General features: G+C 34.2%; 2 protein-coding genes across 2 annotated transcripts; both read right to left on the reverse strand.

Moving 5' to 3' along the window:
* Positions 1-44: 44 nt before the first annotated feature.
* On the reverse strand, positions 45-10685 carry LOC145611781 (protein S-acyltransferase 24-like). The gene is made up of 13 exons (XM_081667151.1): positions 10179-10685; positions 6823-6963; positions 5310-5422; positions 4455-4534; positions 4172-4335; positions 3156-3294; positions 2974-3073; positions 2750-2807; positions 2556-2633; positions 2365-2463; positions 1913-1991; positions 1671-1819; positions 45-583 (listed from the first exon to the last, which is right to left on the reverse strand). The coding sequence occupies exons 1-13, from the start codon at positions 10461-10463 to the stop codon at positions 161-163; spliced, it is 1908 nt and encodes a 635-aa protein (XP_081523277.1). The 5' UTR covers positions 10464-10685; the 3' UTR covers positions 45-160.
* A 789-nt stretch (positions 10686-11474) lies between these two features.
* On the reverse strand, positions 11475-16647 carry LOC145611511 (uncharacterized). Its single transcript, XM_081666847.1, has 11 exons — positions 16307-16647; positions 15402-15524; positions 15175-15271; positions 15010-15045; positions 14663-14850; positions 14473-14575; positions 13662-13843; positions 13513-13590; positions 13070-13172; positions 12849-12942; positions 11475-12240 (listed from the first exon to the last, which is right to left on the reverse strand). Exons 1-11 carry the CDS (start codon positions 16618-16620, stop codon positions 11894-11896), a joined length of 1665 nt encoding a protein of 554 aa, XP_081522973.1. The 5' UTR covers positions 16621-16647; the 3' UTR covers positions 11475-11893.
* Between the last annotated feature and the right edge of the window lie 4792 nt (positions 16648-21439).

The following is a 21439-nucleotide window of genomic DNA, read 5'->3' on the forward strand; positions in this document are numbered from 1 at the left end:
ATAGGGTTTAATATGGAAAATTGAGAATGAGAACTACCAGCGCCTGAATCAAAAGGATAAATGAGGATGTGATAATACTCAATTGTGAATAATAAATCTCGCTGTAATGTTTACAGACATATACACACAAGTAAACAATAGGCTTTGAACTAGCCAAGTGTTACAATGCAGTTACGGATCGAGAACTGCTTTTACCGAGACCCAAACCCAAGCCTAGGGGAGCACCATTTGTTCTTCCATGACTATGATGATGATTACATTGAGAATGAGAATGACCATGCCCAGTATCTGAATTCTTTGGATCGACATTAATAGCAATATGGCCATTGCCATTGGTTTGGTGAGGATGCACTACCCCATTTGGCATGTTTGGGTTGCATCCCATTTGCACCATCCCTATTTCTTCTTCATGACCTGATTCTTCAACACGCTCCACATCTTCATTGTAACCATTAATCAAAAAATCTGAACAATTTTTCCTAGCCCCATGATCAAAGGGATTTCTAAATCGACCACCCGGACCTTTCAGATAGCTGTAACGCATTACATTTGCCATTTCATTTGTTGTTATATTACGAGATATCTGCAGGAGAAAAGAAGAGGTAGTCATGCATAGAATGGAGGATAATACCATCTTGAGGCCAACTAAATGTAGACACTTGTGGATATAGTTAGTATTCTAGAAGCTCAACACAGCGAAGGCGTGGAGTAGCACAATTGCCAAATAAGCCATATGAAATGGAATGAATTTAGCTGCAGATGCTGAAGAGATCCAACTATGGCGATGATGGATTAAATTAAGGATGAAAGGAGAACCAAGAAACAAAAGAACACAGCCACATATAATGGCTTTATAGTCATTTGACTTTAAAAATTCGATAATCTGAAAAATCTCATATAAGAACTAAGAAACACGAAAAGTGAAAACCACACAGGCAAGTACCATATTCTAAGAACTAAGAAACGAGCGACAACTGAATTGTTGTCTGATGTGCACTAGTGTGTTTCTGTTTATTTAGTGCTCAATATCTTGTACTAGTTTGCTTGAGAATATTATGAACACAAGCTATAAAGATTCCACCCTGTTATAGCCTTTCTAGGGATGTCATGCAACAATCCTGGAGAAAAAATCCACTACATGATCCTTAAAATCTTCAATATCTTTCTATGAAGAATTCTCAACCAACGATTTTGCTGACCTAACAATAAAAAGTCTCTCCACAAGATGAATGTTATCCATGATGAGGGATGGTAAAAATATAATAGAATTATGTTATGAATATGAATCTCCACAACCACTCAAAAGCATTAATGTGCCACACCAGGTAACTATGTCTATTTGGAATCAAATGTCGTGAAGCAAAATCGAACTTACAATATGCATTCAAAGATCACCATATAAAAATGAGTAATCAACCTCACAGCCAGCAGCAATTTTGTTAAATAACCCTACGAAACAGTTAATTAGTTATTATGCACCCCCCCCCCCCCCCCCCCCCCGCGCAGTCTTTTTGTTCGAACACCCCCAACACAAGATATAAATAACATCCACTTATTAGACATGTACTTGCAGAACACAAGCAGCAAAAATTAAAATTGAAAGAACATTTGGCAAAATCAATATATACAGACCAATAGATATTCATCATGAACAGAATTCGAAAACACACCTGAGAAGCTTGGACAACAGTTAAGACTGCCACCCCAAAAAAGAGGAAAAAATCAGCAAGTAGAAATGATATGGCACCAATATGATGAGTACCAGCATGATTTAGCCATGCTCCAAAAGAAGACGGAGCCAATGGGTCGCTAACAACCCCTGTATTGTGAATTACCAAATAAGATTATAAGCCAACAAAGACAAGTGTCAATACAACTTGGTAAAAGTAACAGAACAAAGCAAGTCACATACTTATAAGAGCGACTAGGCCAGTAACTATCATAGCAGAAACTTCCAGTGCAAGAAACATAAAGAACTCCCATTTGTTTTTCTGCATCAACAAAACAGAGGTTGAGTTCTCACATATATATCAGCTGATTTAAGACATGCAGCACCAGATAAATTTGTCAAGAAATGCATAAAACAAAGCAGATTTATTTAAACACAAGTAAGCCCAATATCCGTGTTACTAAGCCAAATTGACAGAGCAAATGAACCACAACCATCTAAATCAATAATCCATCCTGAATGGTCAGCATTAACATAATAGCAAGTGATGCTAATAACTTCCTCAGACAGCTATCATTCTTACACAGTTTTACACATTAAAGTTAAACACAGATTCATAATTAGCTTCACAAAAATCCACAACAGAACACAAGAAGTATATTATGATAGAAGAAACAGATACGGAGCTCATGTACCTTGCCAATACAATTTGACACCCAAGGGCAGTGGTGATCAAATTGTTCAACACAACGATCACATGTTGAACAGTGTTTTGCACGAAGAGGTCTGACTATCTATCATCACAACAAAGAGACAATATTAGAAATTACTACACACAGTAATTACATGTACCAGCAGCAACCAAAATACAAAATTTCACCCATACCTTGCATGTTGTGCACAGTTGGGACCAGTTTCCAGCCACCAGGGCAGGATTGTCTATCTCAATTTTCAACAAGGGTTCCTGCAGAGGTGAGAAGAAAAGCACTATCAAGATACAACACAAGTAACACATAAAAACGAACACTAAATTTTTTTAAATAACATCAGCAGAAACTCCAGTACGAAATTTCAGCTTACATCATCCTTCATATTTTGAGCATCATGCACATTCATTCTGATATAACCTGGATCCTTTCTGAAACAAGCACAAGATGAGCTAAGTGAGAAATTGATTTATCGACAAAACAAATCTCAGGGGAAAAACACCTCAGCCATAAATTGTAAACCTTGGTATACAAGTGACGGGATCAACTTCATGAAGCACTCAAGTAATATGGAGCCATGGAGATAACTAAGCTTACCTGCTACATCTATAGAACATGACTAATCCAGCGGTAGCTAGGAAAAAACCTAGCCATGCAAGAAGGCCAAAGCCCATTGTTAACCTTGGAAGCTTCGCATCTATAGGTTTCATTAAAAATTTGTCAAATTCATATAATCAACCACAAAGTTACATTTTAGTTGAATGATCAGAAGTAGTTACCCAAGATCACTGAATGTGCATACAATACAAGTAGCAGCAAAATAATAAACCACAACATGGGAGCAAGTCCTAATTTTGAGAGTTTGCCAAGCCGGCTGTTTGGATCCCAACGTTTGTCGAGTAACCTTCGAGCATTTCCCTGCAGGACCAAATGTATCAAGCAACATAAAATCGATGATAGGCATACAGCAATAAGTACAGCAATGAAACCGGGGCAAAATTATTGCACACAGTAAGAGAGGCAATAAAAGTATCTTAAGTACAAGCATTGCCCTTTTTTATCCTATATATACTTCAGTGCACATGAATTGAGGGTCAGTAAACCATGGAGAGATATGAAAGGGGCAGGATCTTAAGATTTAAATGACCTTAAGTTCTCCTAGTGCAATTTCTTACAACTATATCATTTTATACCTAGATTGTCAGCCACTTCTAACAAAATCAGGTAGTGGATGATGTCAAAAATATTACCTAAGAATTCACATTCTAACATTTCATTCCTGCACAAAATTAATATATTCAGAAGCAAAACATGCCAGATAAAATTCTTTTGAAAGAGTTACAGTACAAAAGGTGACACAAACAGATTGCAAAAGTTACAGTATCCTACTGGAAGTGTTTCGAGTGAGTTGAAAGATATCATAAACACCTTAACTATGTTCAAGCTTCAATTGCCAAGGTTACAATATCTAAGAGCTACATTAAACTTAATTTAAGCAGACTCAGGATTCTTTTATAGTGCAAGAAACAAACAGAGAACTGAGTTGAGTTCACCAAATTGACACATCGTTGAGTAGCCTGAGCTAAAGATGATGTACAGAAGATAATATGATTCATTAAAAAAGTGTCAATGATCTATAGGTACTTAATTCAGACAAGAAAGATAAAGAAAGCTCGTCTGCAATCAACATCTACTATAAGTCTATAAACATAATATCAAATGTACAAAGAAGATCCGCACCCATACATAAACACACTTTATAAATAAGCAAACCAGTTTAGAATGCAAGACCTACAAGGAAAAAGGCAACTTGTCTGTGATTCTTTTCAGCAGCCAATTGTGCCGGAGTGAGTCCAGTGTTATCGGCCACAATCAGGTCTTCTTTCTTTCCAGCTTGTACCAAAACCGTGCAGGCCTCCAAGTTTCCTCGAATGGCAGCCCAATGGAGAGGGGTACAACCTAAATGCAAGAAAGAGAGAACAAAAATAACATGTAAACTAAAATGTTAAACATAGATTCAGCTTCCATAATGGACTCATATCAGACTGCACAAAAATAATCAGAAATTAGCATTATACCTTCCTTATCTTGCCGTCCTCGATAAGCATCTAAAAAGAGAAGAAGACGTATAGAATCAGCAAATCCTTTGTATGCTGCCCTATGGTTGTCACATTTCAAGTAAACAAACACCAAAAATATTATTGTACATTTGCAGAAGAGAAAAGAACAACTACGCTGCTAAGATACCAAGTCAGCCACATGAACAACACACATATACATTCAAATCTTACACCATAGAATCTCCTTCTATTCAATACAAATATGCAACTACAAAAGCTTACTTGTTTCACTCATTTATTGTTAATGAAAAAAACAGCAACATTCACAAAATTTAAATGTAGACATCATGTATTGTGCGCTATCATGTGAGTAATTTTCCCCCCTTAAACTGAATACATTTATCATTTTTTATAGCTTAGTTTCTTAGAGAAAGATTAAACAAATGTTAAATCAGGGAAGAAGGGGTACCAGAAGTGGTCTAGAACCATGCATGAAATATTAAGAGCAATAACTTAAATTTATCCACTATGTTGAAAGGGAAAAGGAAACAGAAACAGAAAATGTGGAAATGCAATAACTAGAGTATAATTCAATAATCTTCCTTCGAAATCTAGTGTAGCTTTGCTTATTGTTAACAAAAAAGTTAATTAGAGAGCGCCAAAGTTAGTTGGTTTTATTTACTCTATTCTCAGTGATTTCAAAAAGAAAGGGTCAATTTGTCACTCTAAACTCTAAAGGTCCTTGAGAAAATGAAGTTTGCTGGCCTTTCAAGTAGACGTAATAAGCAATGAAAAATTGACAACATAAGAATTAATGCAACCAAGTCTTGGACAAGTAGCAGTTCTAATTCAAGCACAAGTTTCTGTTCATACCAGTGCAACGGACTTCTTCCATCATTATCTGGAACATCTGGATCAGCATTCCATTTCATAACAATATGATAAAGGAAGGCTGTCTGGCCATACTGGGCTGCAACATGAGTTGTCTGCAAATAGCTCAACAGTTATTACTGTTGCAACATTGAAGCATGAAGCAGAAAAACTCTATCCTATTTACTTACTGTGAAACACATTACTTGAATAAACTTAATTAAAAATAAAAATCATAATACAATATTATAACCAGCTAGAACAAAAAATACAAACTTGTAATACCACCAGCTTTCCATAGCTAATCACCAGAGAACTGAGTTATCAATTATCTAGCCAAAACCATAAAATTATTGCTACAAAATTAAAGAAAACAGCAAGAGAAACAAACGTGCCCCTGTAGCTACACAATAACCTACATGGTGCAGTCAGACTCATAGTAGAACAATAAAGTAAAAACTACTCACGTGAAACAGATCAGGTATACTAGGAGGGTAATGACATCACAGGATGAATCACCATTGAATTTGAATAAAAGAATTTGAACACCAGGGTACACAAAGGATTCCAATTTAATCTCCAGTACACAAATTTAAGTTTAAAGTCTCCAACCCAATTACAGACCAGTGAACATCCTAGCTATACTACGTCAATGTATTCAGCTTAGTCCTTTAATGTACATGAAAAAAATAATCATGCACTAAGTTAAATAACCTTTGCACTAAACACATCATATGTCAGAAACCCACAAAAGTTTGGTGCAAAAATCATTCAAAAAATTCCCAAACAAATACCTTTGCACTAAACATAACATATCAGTCTCTTCACACATATAAGTTCTGTCCAAAAATCATTCAAAAATTCCCAGCATGTACCTTGTGCTTCATTGTTTTAACAAAAATGCTACAAAAGCTTTCTATTAATAAATCAGATAAACTAGGATGGTTATCAATGTAATGCTACTCAACCTGAACATGAGAAATTTTACTTGTTTGGTATACTTACAGATCTATTTCCAGGGAAGTAGATATATATCCATGTGTTTGGTCGACAATTACACGGCTTTTTCCTAGAAAATTCATGGAGGAAGTTACTTGCCAAATCCCCCCAAAAAAGCAAAACTTCTCATGGGCAAAACAATTTCTTGTATTCAACCAAGCATATTTTGGCACTCCTAACATCTAATCAAACAGAAACTATCAACTTATCCAGCAATACAATGATGATAATGTTTAGATAATGTTTAGATATAAAGTTGCCTGTCTTCCAGATACATTAGCTACAAAAGTACATTTACAGGTCAAAGTAATCTCACGTAAGCATAAAGTGCAGAATGTGTGTCATACTTTGAAAGGAAAATAAAGAACATTAAACTAAGAATATGGAACAAATGACGAAGACCCTCCATATGAAAGAAATATGATTTGGATAACTACACCAATTGCTCGACAGCTTCACTAGCAAATTAATAAATGACCTCCCATAATTCTATAAATATACAGATAAAGGGGGCAACCTGATAACCGTACATATCAGCAGCATTGACTCGAGCACCCTCTTGCAAGAGAAGCTCAGCAACCTGGACTGCTCCTCGTACAGCACTCCAATGCAATGCTGTCTGCCCAGTGTGATCAGCTGCATTTACATCTCCACCATGCTATAGATGAAAAATGAAACAACAAAAACCATGCAATTAGTTAAGAGTTTAATTCTAACTAAAGTTCAAAAAGAAAACTTCTTATACACATATACAACAGCTATAAAACTCATCTCAGCAAACAAACAAATGTTTACACCATGCCTAAAAGCAGATTAACAGTGTTTCCAATGGCCTTATCTTATAAGTAATACATCAGCTAGTCGACACAGCTCCACAAAGGCTCTCACGAATGAGAAGAACACAATAAAATCACAAAAGTCATCTCACCAAACAGAAACAACTCCCTGATGTTTCACATAGGATACCCAACCGCTTACCAGCTTGAACAATTGAGCGTATAAATTAAATCCAGAAAACGCAATGCAATCGAGCCTCCTAAGCTACATAAGCTGATAATATCTAAAACATGCCCAAATTCCTAAACGAACACCAATTCAAAAAATCATAGTAAAAAATAAGGATGCTCACTGAGATATCATGACTTTTGAATGATACAGTACTAATCTCTTTTTACTTAATTACCCAAAATGGCCCATGATGAATATATCTCCTACTCCCCAATGTAATTGACAATTGAAAATTATATCCTAAAAAGAACTTTTATGTTATCTTCCAACAATGGGGAACAATCCCTTATCTTAATAACAGCCAAAATTCAAGATACCACCAAACACCACTCAACCTTGAAGCACCTTAGTTATAATATGAGAAGGTGAAAATGAGCAAGAACAAAAAAGGGAAAAAAGATGTTATCCTTGATACCCAAACCCTTTATTGCATCACAAGTACTTATACACTTGAATATGTGTATGGGAGCTTGTTTACTTCATTTTGGACCAAAAACATGCAAAGTTATTATAAATAACACAGACCTTGATAGTGTCACTAACAGCAGCATGAATTTTAACAATCAGGTAACACTCCATCAAGGCCCTAAGTCCCCAATTATATGTGATAATTTAACAAATAGATACTCAGCTCAACCAACACCGTGAAGATCCCATCCTATATATTGATTCTATAGCATTTCCCCTTGAGATGACATAGGATATCTCACTAGCACAAACCCAATGTAAAGTCCAAAAACAGCAAGAAGAAGCCCCTTGTCAGTCAACTGTATGGTCACGTATCACAAGCAAAACTTGCAACAGGCAGGTAGATTTTTCCTCCCTCCCGGAAGACATTTAATGCCAGAAATGCCCCACTATTAGCCAAAAATATTCTCAAACAACCTTATAGTCAGAGTACTCACAGAATACCCACAAGGGTTTCAATGAACCTATGATTATCCCACCCACAAACACATACATCCAAATATCCAATCACTATTTCATAAATAAAATATCCAATCACTATTTCATAAATAAAAGTATCTGCTAGGAATTAGCATGGTTTCCAGCACTAATAATGGCAGAGAAACAGAAGAAAAAGGGTGATTAGATGAGAATTACACTAATTTGGATGATAATCCCACTTTCAAGTGTTGGATTGACCGGATTCTCTCCCAAGTATGAGCTTTCGAGAAGCTCACTCTCTCCCTATCACTAACCTCACAATATTCAACATATCCTTATTCCTCCTAATGATGCCTATTTATAGAAAAACTCTCTCAACAAATCTCTAGCTTATTCCCCAAGTTACTACTAATAGACTATGACTAACATGCCCTCTTCTTAATATTGATTCCTTGCATTACCCGCCGCCCAACCTGGCTCTGATAACATTTGCTAGAAATTAGCATGGTTTCCAGCATTAATAATGGCAGAAAAACAGAAGAAAAAGGGTGATTATATTGATTAGATGAGAATTACATTAATTTGGATGATAATTCCACTTTCGAGAGGTGGATTATCTCCCAAGTATGAGCTTTTCCAGAAGCTCACTCTCTCCCAATAACTAACCTCACAATATTCAACATATCCTTATTCCTCCTAATGATGCCAATTTATAGAAAAACTCTCCTAACAAACCTCTAGCTTATTCCCCAAATTACTACTAATAGACTTTGACTAACATGCCCTCTTCTTAATATTGATTCCTTGTAGTATCCAAACAAAAATTGCAGAATATTATTATGCAAATATAAATTATATTATTCAGATACAGTTGTGCTAACTTTGTCCCCAATTAACAAGCCAAAATTCTATTTAGTAGTATCTTTAAATATATACGAAGTATAAGTGAACATTATAAAAAGTTGATGATTTGAGAGTACATTTATAGACGAATTTGACTAGATTTCACAAACTATATTTTTCTTTGTGCATAAATCATAGAAGACAGTCAAATGAAGTGTTCGAATAGTAACACAATGAAACATGAGCAAACCAAATGAAATGGAAGGAGTAGTTTGTTAGCTAAATTCCAAATAGAGTAATACTAGTATAATATTTTCAGTAGTAGCCCATGATATTCTTGCAAGGATCTAGAAAAGAGGCAACATTGTAAGATAGAGATTTACAAACATGATAAAAGTAGAAGATAGTTGTAATATTTCAGCTAAATCCCTTGAATTTTACCCCAATATCAAAGGTTCCTAGGACTACCTATTATTTCGGGACAGACAGAGGGTGTCTTTATCCAACAGGTGCAATCAGCCAATCACTTAAACTAGCTCATTTCATAGCCCTTCCAAACAATCAAAGTTCAATCGCATTGACCACTAGACCCTTCCAGGAAATTGAGCAATCGAAGCATTATCCTGCATTCGTCTCCCAAAGATGAACCCCTATTTGGTAAGCAAGCCCCTAAATGCCATAGCACCCGAAATTGGACCTAATCTCAGAGGTGGGTTCATCATGCCTAGCATCATATGGAGTGTGCTATTCAATGCAAAAACATACTATAAAAGCTTCACCATAATACCACATACAACTCGAAATAAACGAACAAAGGACCAATTCAAAAATTCCTTAATATTTTCCCACTCATCCAAAAAAAGAAACAGTCTTGAAGTTTAACTGATTCACAAAAATGCAGCAACTAATCTTGCACAAAAACTCAAACTTAACAAACATTCGAAACCAAGCTCAAGCTAACAGTATCTTCAAATCAACATTTCTAAACACAAACAACCTTCAACCACATTGCTTCCAACATTATCACAATCACAAAACTAATTCAAATCAATACATAAAAGAAAAAATCAACATACAAGTACAAAATCAACAAAAAAAACTGAAAAAATGGCAGAAAATTTTGAATTGAAGAACCTCAAGAATGTAGCGAGCAGCAGCAGTACGATTGTTAAGAGCAGCCCACTGCAACGCAAAGTAACCAAGAGCATCAGGTTCACAAACAGAGCAATTTTCTCTCTCCACTAATCTCTGAAGCTTCTCCATATCACCATACGCCGCAGCAGTATAAACATCGTCTTTCAAACTCTCCTCATTTTCTCTCTCCTCCGCCATTGAAGTCGACGACGAAGCTTCCGCCGCCATTGATCGATCTCTCGATTGCACGACTTCTTCTTCAACTATTTCGATTTCCGACGACATTTGAGCTGATTAATCTTGTTACAAATTCAGCTGAAAAACAAATGAATCTGGAACAATAAATTTGAATTGAATTGAATTGAAATGAGAAGAAATTGAATTGAAGGAATGTATAATTGCAGATTGAGGAGGTTTCTAGGGTTTTTCGAGGAGTTGTCCGTGTTGACTGGGGAAACGGTAAATGAAGAGAGAGAGGACAGGGAGTATGTATGGAGATGGCGATTCCAAGGTGGCCTGTTGAAAATGATTTTTCTTTTTTCTTTTTAATTAAAGATTAAAGAGTATTAAATCAAGCTACTACTTGTCTACTATTGTATGATTAATTATAATCTTCCCTTATATTAATAAAATTTGATTTCATGATTTGGTTATAATTTTCGATCAAAAAACACCTTCAATTCAACATACGTAGTACTTCGTATATAACATTAACGAAAAATTTGTCAATACAAACATTTTGACCTTAAATTACATATCGTAATAAGAATTATTAAAAATTTATATCATGAAAATTATATTAATATATTTAATAAAAGTTTACATGAAAACATTTTTTTTTTGAAGTTTTTTTATGAGATAGTTAAAAAAATAGTCCAAAGTCAATATTTGAATAATGAAGGTAAGATATGTCGATGATTTAAAAATCTTGTTACGGGATGTTATATAATTTTGTGGGAGACTGAGACTTGATCATACATATAAGCAGTGTGTGATCTCTTGGAACCGATAGGGAAACCAAATTTAGTTTATTTTTGGGTCAAACCAGTGACGGATCACGGCAAACTAGACCAAGGTGTCGCACTGTTGTGCAATTTAGACCCTTAACTAAGACTTATTGAAAAAGAACGAGGTTTGTCAACATGCTTGAGAATTTAGCCTATCAAAGTTGAATGTTCCAAAGTTAACAAATATAATTCGGGCTTGTTCGAATATCTGCTCCAAAAACAAGCAGATGAGGTAAATAGACTTCTGTTATAGTCGTAAATAAAGCCCAGCCCAGCCCTCGACTGCAAGTCAAGAAGAGAACCTCAAAAACACCCTTTGTAAATGATTTAAATGCTGAAATTCTATATAATTTTATCATTGGTATTTGATCTACTAATGCTAGCCACTTCAAACTAAAAATAAAAAACTGCCTTCCCAAAGAAACTTTAAGAATAAAATAACTTTACAAAACCGAAATCCGATCAAAACCAATGAACCTGACCACTGAGCAATGCAATCCCTACAATTTCTGTACACCATCAGCATATTCTAAAGTACCTCTTGATTTCTTCCTGTCTATGCAATAACTTATTGATTCTAACTATGACTATCAAGAAGCCAATAAATAGTTGACCTGCTGGTTTTTGTTAGATGCATCAGCATCGCCATGATAAGAGCTCACTCTATGCAGTATTTACAGCATCAACAGGTCAGACCTCTCCTCTCAGTTACTTAGCCATGGAAGAATCCAGCAAGGCCAGATATTCATTAAGAGCTTCGGCTTCTTTGGTCACATCAATGTCATAATCTGAAAATGCGTCACCTCTATGTAATTCCTCTACGAGTTCATCTTCCATCTCAAGGTCCCGTTCTTCCCCTTCACGAGAACTTGATGGACTCTCTCTCTCTTCACCACTGGAACTTGGCAAGTTTTCTCTTTCTCCGGCAGTTGAACTGGTAGCAGGATCGAAATTTGGTACAGAGCCATCAACAGAAGCAGAGGACATCTGACCCTGTGCAAGCAGCTCATTTAATGCCGCGGTTTTTGTTCCCTGGGAATTAATCGCAGCAATCACTGCACACCAAAATTCAATCAGATAAGTCGTTTGCGGAAGCCGGAAGGACATGGCAGAAGAGGCATACAACTTACATCCTATGTCAATTTTTTTCTAGTAGGAGCAAAGAGGGCAAACATATAAATATATAAGACAGACATAAGTATTCATGTCAGCCTATAGGATACGAGATTATCATATAATTCATATACTTGATATACCAGAGAAAGACTGCAAAAGGTTGCACAACCTTAAAAGGATATTTCAAACACTCAATAAATAAATGGCCAGTTTAAGATCCCCAATACTTTTAATTTCCCAGAACCCAGGGTCCAAAGGACATAAAGCTTGCAGTTTAGTGGTTAAGAACCAGGAATCATTTATATGGTGAATCCTAGGGCTAAAGACATGAAAAAAACATAAACAAATTTCCTTTGTCAGTGGTGCATTGGTGAATTAAGCCTATTAAGGTATTTAAGTATCCCTTCGAAATAAATAAAAGGAAATTCAAAGTGGTTAGGACTTACTAAATACTTCCAGGAACAAAATAATTCAAACCAGAGGTCATCAAAATATGAGAAGAATTGAAAATTAAAAAAAAAATGCAATTAATACCAGGTAAACCTACCTTGTGATCTTTCAAAACCCATGGATACAAGTTCGTCACTTATTGAATCCACATGTTTCTGTTGTCTTTTCCTCTTTTTAGATTCAATATCAAGCTGCAAATGAAATGAAGGCAAATGAAGAATTTGGAAAAAAATAAATAAAGGTCGTAGCTACTCAGAAATTCAGAATATCAATAAAAGGATTAAAAGGGTTGTATTGTGCGAAGGGCATAACAGTTACCTGTATCTTAGAGTTAAGCTCTGGATTAGTCAGATCATCCAAAGCGTTTTGTGTGTCATTCTCATGCCTTCGGAGGACTTCTGCGGCAAGCTCCCTCTCAAACCTGAAAAAAGAGCAACTTATAGCTTTACAGAATATTTTTAGATGCAGTCATTTACAGGTCAACAAATTCACTGAAGTGACAAATTTGCTTGAAATAGATTGCATCCCTCTTGCATTTCTACACCTTTCGTATAATGTTAGTTTCATAAGGATGTATGAATGACGAACACAAAAGATCAATTTAAGTAGAAAACTTCCTAGTTCCTACAAATAATCACCTTTGGCCATAACAATTGTATGTAGGAAATAGCGTTGGGAACTAAGTGAGATTTTTTTATTATTATTATTATTTTTTTTTTTTTTTTTTTTTTTTTTTTTGACTGAAGAACAAGTGAGCTTACCCAATGGACTCTAACACTTGCACCATTTGAAGATCAACAGCTTTGCCAAGCGGAGTCTTTCCAAACTTCTTCTGCTCCCTGCAAGAAGCTAAACATGATAAGAATATAGAAGCAACTAAATGGAACAACTAGAATTAATGAACAAATACCTAATTTCTTGTTGACGCTTGATATCATCTTCCCGCTTCTTTGCCTTCTTTTCTTTCTCCTCCTCGAGAAAATTGATAGCACTTTCAGCATCCTGCTCATTCATCTTCAGAGCTCTCTTGGCTTCATATTCATGATAGCCCATGCTCATTAGCAGCGATAAGGCTTCATCTGATACTTGAAGCTGAATAAAAATATATATATACATCATCATTTACAGCAGTAATGTGAAGCTTGTCTGATAATTGGCAAAAGGGATAGGATGAATATGAATAGTAAATAGAGATACAGCAAAACAAGGATCATGAAAAATTTAATAGTCTCAAAACCAGCAAACACCCCATCCACTTCAAAATCAAGTACTACTTAGACTGCATCTAGTTTTAATAGAGAACAGCTCATTATTCTTAGCCTGAATCCTCAAATTGTTTACGCGTGAAACAGTCCCCGATCTCATAATCTCTTGGCCAAAATGATTCTATCACAAAGGCAAATAGCCAGATACACGCTACAGCACCTAGAAACACTATAAGACAAACTTATACTGTGCAAAATCAATGTGGAAATTTCCAAAACAGCAACATAATGGCACAGAGGAAAAGCAGAAAAGAATCTACATAGAAAGGATGCCCCTGATTTTAAGAGCAGGGTGGAAAAAAGTTTTAACAGATTTTTTCATTTTTTCATCTAAAAGTAACATCTACTTCTTGAATAACAAACAGTTTAAAGACAATCAGTTAGGGAGGTGATCAAAAGAGGTAAGCCACTGATAATAATCTTAAAGAACACAACATAGATTTAACTGTTGCATACCTTAGAGTATCTTGCTTTGGCAGATGTCAAAGCTTCTCTAGATTTATCCAATTTGCCACAGTGAAAAGCTGCAACACCTTCCAAGAGCTCTAACCTCAAATATCTAGGAGGAACAAATCAAAAATAGAATTATGCAGCAGTCTTCCTTCTAAAAAAAAACTACAGAATAGGAAAGAAGGAGGTAACCTACAATGCAATCTCTGGGCTACGACTACTCTGAAGCTCTCTTGCACGAGAGGCATTCTTTCCATGGGAGCGTTCAATACCTACTCTAGCTTTTGCAAGACGCTCACCAGCCAACGCGAGCAAGTTGATGTCACGAAGCATAAAATAGCACCACACCATGTCAATTTGAAGGATTGGAACATTGTCAATACACTGCAAACATGAACCATTGAATAAGCACACACATTTTTATGCAAGAGAAAACATGAAGAAAGCTAATAACCAGATACACTCAGATATGCAGAATAAATACAGTAACTTGCAACTCCTTAAAAAACTCGGGGTGAAAACAAATGACTAATACAGTAATACCTCTATGAGTTTTGAGTCACATAGAGAAAACGCTTCCTGAAAAACATAATGAAAATCATGATAAGAACTTCAAATTCAGAGAAGAGTTACACAAAAAGATCAAATATGTCTGACAATAATTTCTTATTCACAATAAACTCTCCGCATAGACGTGCTGCCACTAACCTCTCCCATTTCAAGCACCTCTAATGCGTCTTTGTATTGCTGTGTTCTCATTAGCTGCTTTCCTTTTGTATGCAGCATAAGACCCATCATTATTGCCCTGTCATATACAAAATATAAGGCAAATCCGCACATGTGGTTGCTTCTCATATTCTCAACATCTGAAACTAAAGAGAGATTCAAAGATTCCAAATGGTGCATACAGTAGCTTGCAATAAGCAAACACATACCTTTGATCAGTCTCAGAGCCCATATTAACCTTCTGCCCTCTTTGATCCTCAAGCTCAATGTTGTAGTCATCAATAGGTAGCGATCCATCAGCATGTCTCTTAGCAAGCATAGCAACAGCCGCCCTGGTAAATTTAAAGAAAGATAACTTTCAGGCATTAAGCATTAGGGGCCAGCAATCATGCTAAGATTTCTATTAAACCAAGCAATAACCAACCTCGTTCTCTTTTAAATTTAAATCAATCAAATTAATGTCCGTTCAAACAAACGATTGTAAGCAATAATTCAAAAGCCCAGAGTCCCAAGTGACAATATAAAAGTTCAAATTATTCAAGAATAAGTCGAAGATACCACAGGTGCACAACAATATGATCCACTGACAGCAGACCTTTCTAAAGCAATTCAGTGCAGAATACGAAACTCCCTTATAATCTTATGAACAACATAAAATTATTAGGCCCAAAGCTTTCAATTCTCACTAACACTACTACAGAAGGCACTTCTTCCCAGCTTCCCTAGTTCCAATATTACATAAATGGATATTATAATGTATATAACTCGATGATCAAAGATGTGAAAACTTGCATAAAGATATAAAATCAGCATATTTACCCAATTCCTTTTATGTCACTTTTACTTGGTGAAGAAGAAAATACTACTTATAGTGAAAACATGAAATTCAATCCCCTAATTCATCAAAACAAAAACCCTTTACAACAATTCATGCTACCAAAACACAAATCAACATAATTTCCCCAACTTACTTACATGATCAACAACCCAAAACCCTTATCCCAAACCCCAAAAAAATCAAAACTTTCACAATCAAATCCAACCAAAACAATTAAAACATACGACAAATTAATAGCAAAAACAAAAAAAAAAAAAAATAAGATTAAGAATTTACTTAAGACGAGTGAGTCTAGAAGAGCGCTGTTCTTCAGCCACCAATTCTTGCTGAAAAGACTTGCCCTCATCAACATTAACTCGAGTAACCAAAATCTTGGCATTGTTTTTGAGACCCAAATCACTTAATTTAAGGTTGTTTTGATCATCAGTTTGGTCTTTAAGTAATCGACCGCCAAAAATAAGATTGATTGAAGAAGGGGTACAATTTGATCGGTTAGCAACCTCTTGACGCAACATGGGTACAGTCCAATTCTCTAATTCAACCTCTAAAATACCTGACCATGTTCCTGCTAGCTTCAATTTCGCCGCCATTGTTAGAGTGATTGCAGAGAAAAGAGAGAGGATTTGAGAGTTCGGAGACAAGAGTCCTTGGTGTGGATTCTTTCGGTGATGAATGACTATTTATATTGACTTAAAAAGGAGAAAACACAAGGGAATTAAATACCCTTAGAGGGTGTTTGGAATGTGCAAATTTGGGGTGGGAATTAGAGTTTGCTTTGGACGATTTTTTTTTTTTTTTTAAAAAAAAAAATTTATTTTTATTTATTTAATGAGTATTATAATTGACTATTGTGCTATACGGAGTATTTCTCTACAAATTTCAATACTCATATGTATTTCAGTTATCGATAAGTTAAAAAATCGAGTTATCTACAAATCTTCAATGATTCAATTGTTGATATAAAAGAGTTCATTATTAATAATTAATTTAAATTAAATTATCTTTTAAGGATTCGTTTGACATTGATGTGGTTTTCTGTTTTTTGGTTTTTTATTGTATAAAAGTACATGATATATGTCACATAATGAATAAAAAATTAATTCAACTTATTAAAATCATAATAATTTTGAAATCTGACAACAAAAAAGTGAAAACACCTTTTTCTTGTTTCCTGTTTTTGGTTTTTAGTTTTAAAAGAAAAACTAGAAACTAAAAACCAAAAATAATGTCAAACAAGCCCTTAATGTATTGATTTATATACTGTGAAGGGAATGTATACTAGTGCTGAAATAAAGCACAACAAACTTTTGTACATCCCTTTTAACAAACTATGTTTGACGGTTTGCCCCTGTGTGGAATGACGGATTTGCCCTTATATTGAATTTTGGACTCTTAACTTTCCTAAAATAATAATAACAAACCAAATAACAAAAAATTTGGCATGTTCATTGCGAGAGCACGATTTACAAAGAGGTGTGCCAAATCAAAATCAACTTATCGGCCTTGAGCTTTAGTGTTATTGTATATTAAGACGAGTTGGCTAAAATGAGACGTAGCATAAGTAAAAGTGGATCATTGGTAAGCAGATGAGAGTAAAGTGGATCATAGTGATTTAATTATATGGTTCATTCAATTTTATTATATATGAAATTGAATTCAAGTTGGATTTGAAAATTAAGATCAATATTGGTGCTTTTTTTTTTATACAAAAAGACTAACATAGATTATATTGTAAAAGTCACATTCTCTACTTTGATGAATTATGTTAAGCTATCAAGTGTTACTAGTAACAAGAACGAAGTTGAGGCTTTTTTTTTATGTTCAAGTGTGAACTTATTTAGTGGTTTTGATTATAAATGTCCCATACATAATATGATGTAAATATAACTTTTTTTAAAAGGATAATTATACTCGAGTAACATCCACATCATCATTTAACGATTTTCAAAGATATGGATTTACACACAAGTTAAACAAGTTCCATTTTGAATGGTCTAAAGACATGATAACATTTGAATGTTAAGATCGATCTATTACTTCTACTTATTTGTTGTCTAGTAATAAATCTAGTCATTTTGAAGAATAATATTGTTATAATTGGAATAATCAACTCAAACCTTCTGTTTAATGTTTTTTGGTAGTTACAAAAAGGACTATTCAAATTCGTAAAAATTGGGTGAGACGAACTCACGGTGAATCCATAAATCAGACAATAATAATCTAAAATCTGTCAATTATATTTTAATACATGATATTAATATTCTAATATCTGACATTTATTAATCTAATAGTAGTATTTGATGATACTAATATAATATCTGACATTAGATTATTAATGTCAGATACAATTATTAATGTCATACATTAGAATATTATTGTCAGAATATTTTGATTAGGTATATTGGACTCATGATGAGTCCCGTCTCACGCAAAAGTTTCTCATTCAAATTACTTCCGGATAAGCATTAACCAAGTATATACTTTTGATTTTTTTTATTTTTTTGAATAATATACTTTTGATGTTGATTGTTCATCCCCAGCCCCTATTCCATTTGAATCAATTATTTATCAACTAGAACAAGTGTAAATATTGTCTATCTTTATTACATAAAGTATTTATCAACCACGTAATACATCAACTTAGCTTGTAATTTCATAATCTTAATGATAAAAAATTGAATCAATTATTTATCAACTAGAACAAGTGTATATATTATCTATATTATTCTTACATAGAGCATTTATCAACCATATAATACATCAACTTAGCTTGTAATTTCATAATCTTTATGATGAAAATTTGAATCAATTATTTATCAACTAGAACAAGTGTAAATATTATCTATATTCTTACATAGAGTATTTATCAACCACATAATACATCAACTTATTAGCTTGTAATTTCATAATCTTAATGATAAAACCATGGGGTAAAAAGATGACAATCAAGTGTAATGAATAGTTTTTAAAGTCTACATTAATTAAAACTTTGTACGTGCTCTTAATTATTACATCATAATATCATATATATAAAGTGTGCAGTGTGCCATATAACATGCCAATTGCCAAACACCTTACAAGTAGTTTTAACTAGTCTAAATTAGTTCAAAAATTCATGTATTCATGCACAAATATCACTTTCACATTCCATGTTTGTTGAATACTTGAATTCAACATACGTAGTATTTAACTATTACTATATTATTGCGAATATTCATTACTTTTTATCTTTTCAAAAATGAAATTCACAAATTCATCAAGAGTTCTTTGAACAATTTTAATCAAAGATCTATTTCATACAATTAAAGCGTTTATAATACTCGTAAAACTTTAAAACGAGACAAAAGGAGTATCACATTCAACAATTTTAATTAATAATTTACTCTATATCGATGGCCAATTATATCAATTTATAGCAGTGATAATAACTTTATAAGTAAAAACTCAAGTTGTTTACTACTGAATATGAGTATTGTTTGTGATGGCTACAAAATTACTTGTGTCTAGAAACATGATCTCAATTAAGGTGTCTGTGGCTCGATCTGTGCACCGTACTTGGCTCAGCCTAATAAAGAAGTTATGTCGTGAGTTTGTTTACTCCTCATTCTATAAGTTTGGCCCTTTTTTTTATTATTTTTTTTATTTTTTTTTAGTATTTTGTAACCACAATTTTTAATTATGAGTTACATTTGTCTCTACTAATTTTCCTTTTCACCGAGCCTACTAAAATTAAAATTGTCAAAAGTAAGACCGCAAATACTACAATTAAAGGGAAATTACTTCTTCCTACATTAGTGTTGTTATGTATATTCAAATATCAATATACCCAAAAGAAATCTCCAGTATGTCAAAACCAAATGTATGTTGAATTTTAAGGGAGGCACAAATATACTCAAGCTTGAAAGATCATGTCAGAAAGATCATGTATGGGTCATCTTGGAATGAGCTTGTATCCCTACATGCAATAACATCAACTATTAACAATATTACAAATAACAAGCACTTGCGAATTTGAATGAATTATTGTACATCAGGTTAATTCTAACAAATTCAAAAAGCACATGTTGTCAAGTTATTTATTGCTGAACGTGGTGGTGTATTAATTAATTAAACCATTAATTAGATTGCAAATAAATTTATGATACGGAGTATTATAAATTACCAAAGTTACTGAATAGATTTTTAGAGATTTATGATGTATTCGTATACGAGTTTAATATCTAAATTATCCATTAGATATAAACATAAATGGAAACAAATTTATTATGATATGATGATAGACATCGTGCTCTAAACAAGCTTATATTACGATGGCATGTTAGGCATCTGTTAAATACTGGAGTACATATTACATATCCTTATAGGCTTGGCTCGTTTTATGTCAACAATACCATAGTCCAATTGATTCATTTCCGTCCAACAACACAGTACTCCAATTATTTCATAACTTGTATATTTGCAAACGTTAATTGGTTACTTGTTCAATTTAATCCTTGTTAATAATTACAAATAGCTGTCAAAACAAATACATATTAACAGAACCAAATTATACGGAGTAGAAAAGAAAAATAGAAGTTTTACCTGAGCAACTCAAAAAGTCATCTTTTCTTCAACTTGGTCGTCACACTCACCATCAACCTGCTAAATTATTTGATTATTATTATTATTATATGATTACAACACAATTAAGTTTAAATATAAAGATATAAATATAACCTTAATTCGGAGCTGGTTATCGGGAACGAAACGAACGTGAGGAACATAAACCCCCTTGAGAGCAGACGCAAGAAGAACTCGGTTGCGGTGAGTATTACCCTGCAACGGCATTCCGCCACTATCCAAGTACTCATACGCGGCACAAACCCCCTTAAGCTTGAGCTTCACGTCCAACTCCCCAACCAAGCACACAGCGTGCATAAGTTCTTTGCCATCTTCTTTCATGATTTTCGGACCATCCCCAGTGTAAATACGGTTTTCTTTCTTCACATCTTTATAATCTTGGATAACCGCAAAAACCCCTATTACTGGTCCGAAATCCTCAATAGCAGCATTGACTCTTTCAATAGCCTTATCTTTCAATCGTTGTTGAGGTAGAGACATTGGGATAATCTCACAGCTCGGCACCAAAAAAGGCTGCATGAATTAATAATGTGATACCCAAATTAATAATAAAAATTACAATTAGTACAGAATATTTAAATGTGAGTAGTAACATACATAAACTTGTTTGTCTTCTGCACATTTGACACGGGAACGAGAATTAGTCTTGAGCCTCTCGACGATTAAATCAGGGTTTTTGGCTTTGGTCTCCGCATCCTCTGGAGCATTAGAGATCAACCACTGAACGTCGACTGAAAAATTCTGACGTTCGTCGAAACAATCATGGTCCTTCCACAATGCTTTGGATCT

The sequence above is a fragment of the Chenopodium album genome, chromosome 24 (genome assembly GCF_948465745.1).
Source record: "Chenopodium album chromosome 24, dcCheAlbu1.1, whole genome shotgun sequence".
In the NCBI taxonomy this organism is placed as follows: domain Eukaryota; kingdom Viridiplantae; phylum Streptophyta; class Magnoliopsida; order Caryophyllales; family Amaranthaceae; genus Chenopodium; species Chenopodium album.

Coding starts and splice junctions, on each gene's coding strand:
- LOC145611781 (XM_081667151.1), bottom strand. CDS start 10,463: ATGTCGTCGGAAATCGAAATAGTTGAAGAAGAAGTCGTGCAATCGAGA. Junction 6,964..10,178: donor CTGCTCGCTACATTCTTGAG/GTTCTTCAATTC, acceptor TTTCATCTATAG/CATGGTGGAGATGTAAATGC. Junction 1,820..1,912: donor TGGCCTAGTCGCTCTTATAA/GTATGTGACTTG, acceptor TTCACAATACAG/GGGTTGTTAGCGACCCATTG.
- LOC145611511 (XM_081666847.1), bottom strand. CDS start 16,620: ATGGCGGCGAAATTGAAGCTAGCAGGAACATGGTCAGGTATTTTAGAG. Junction 15,525..16,306: donor TCTAGACTCACTCGTCTTAA/GTAAATTCTTAA, acceptor TAAATTTACCAG/GGCGGCTGTTGCTATGCTTG. Junction 14,576..14,662: donor CGTAGCCCAGAGATTGCATT/GTAGGTTACCTC, acceptor TGTTCCTCCTAG/ATATTTGAGGTTAGAGCTCT.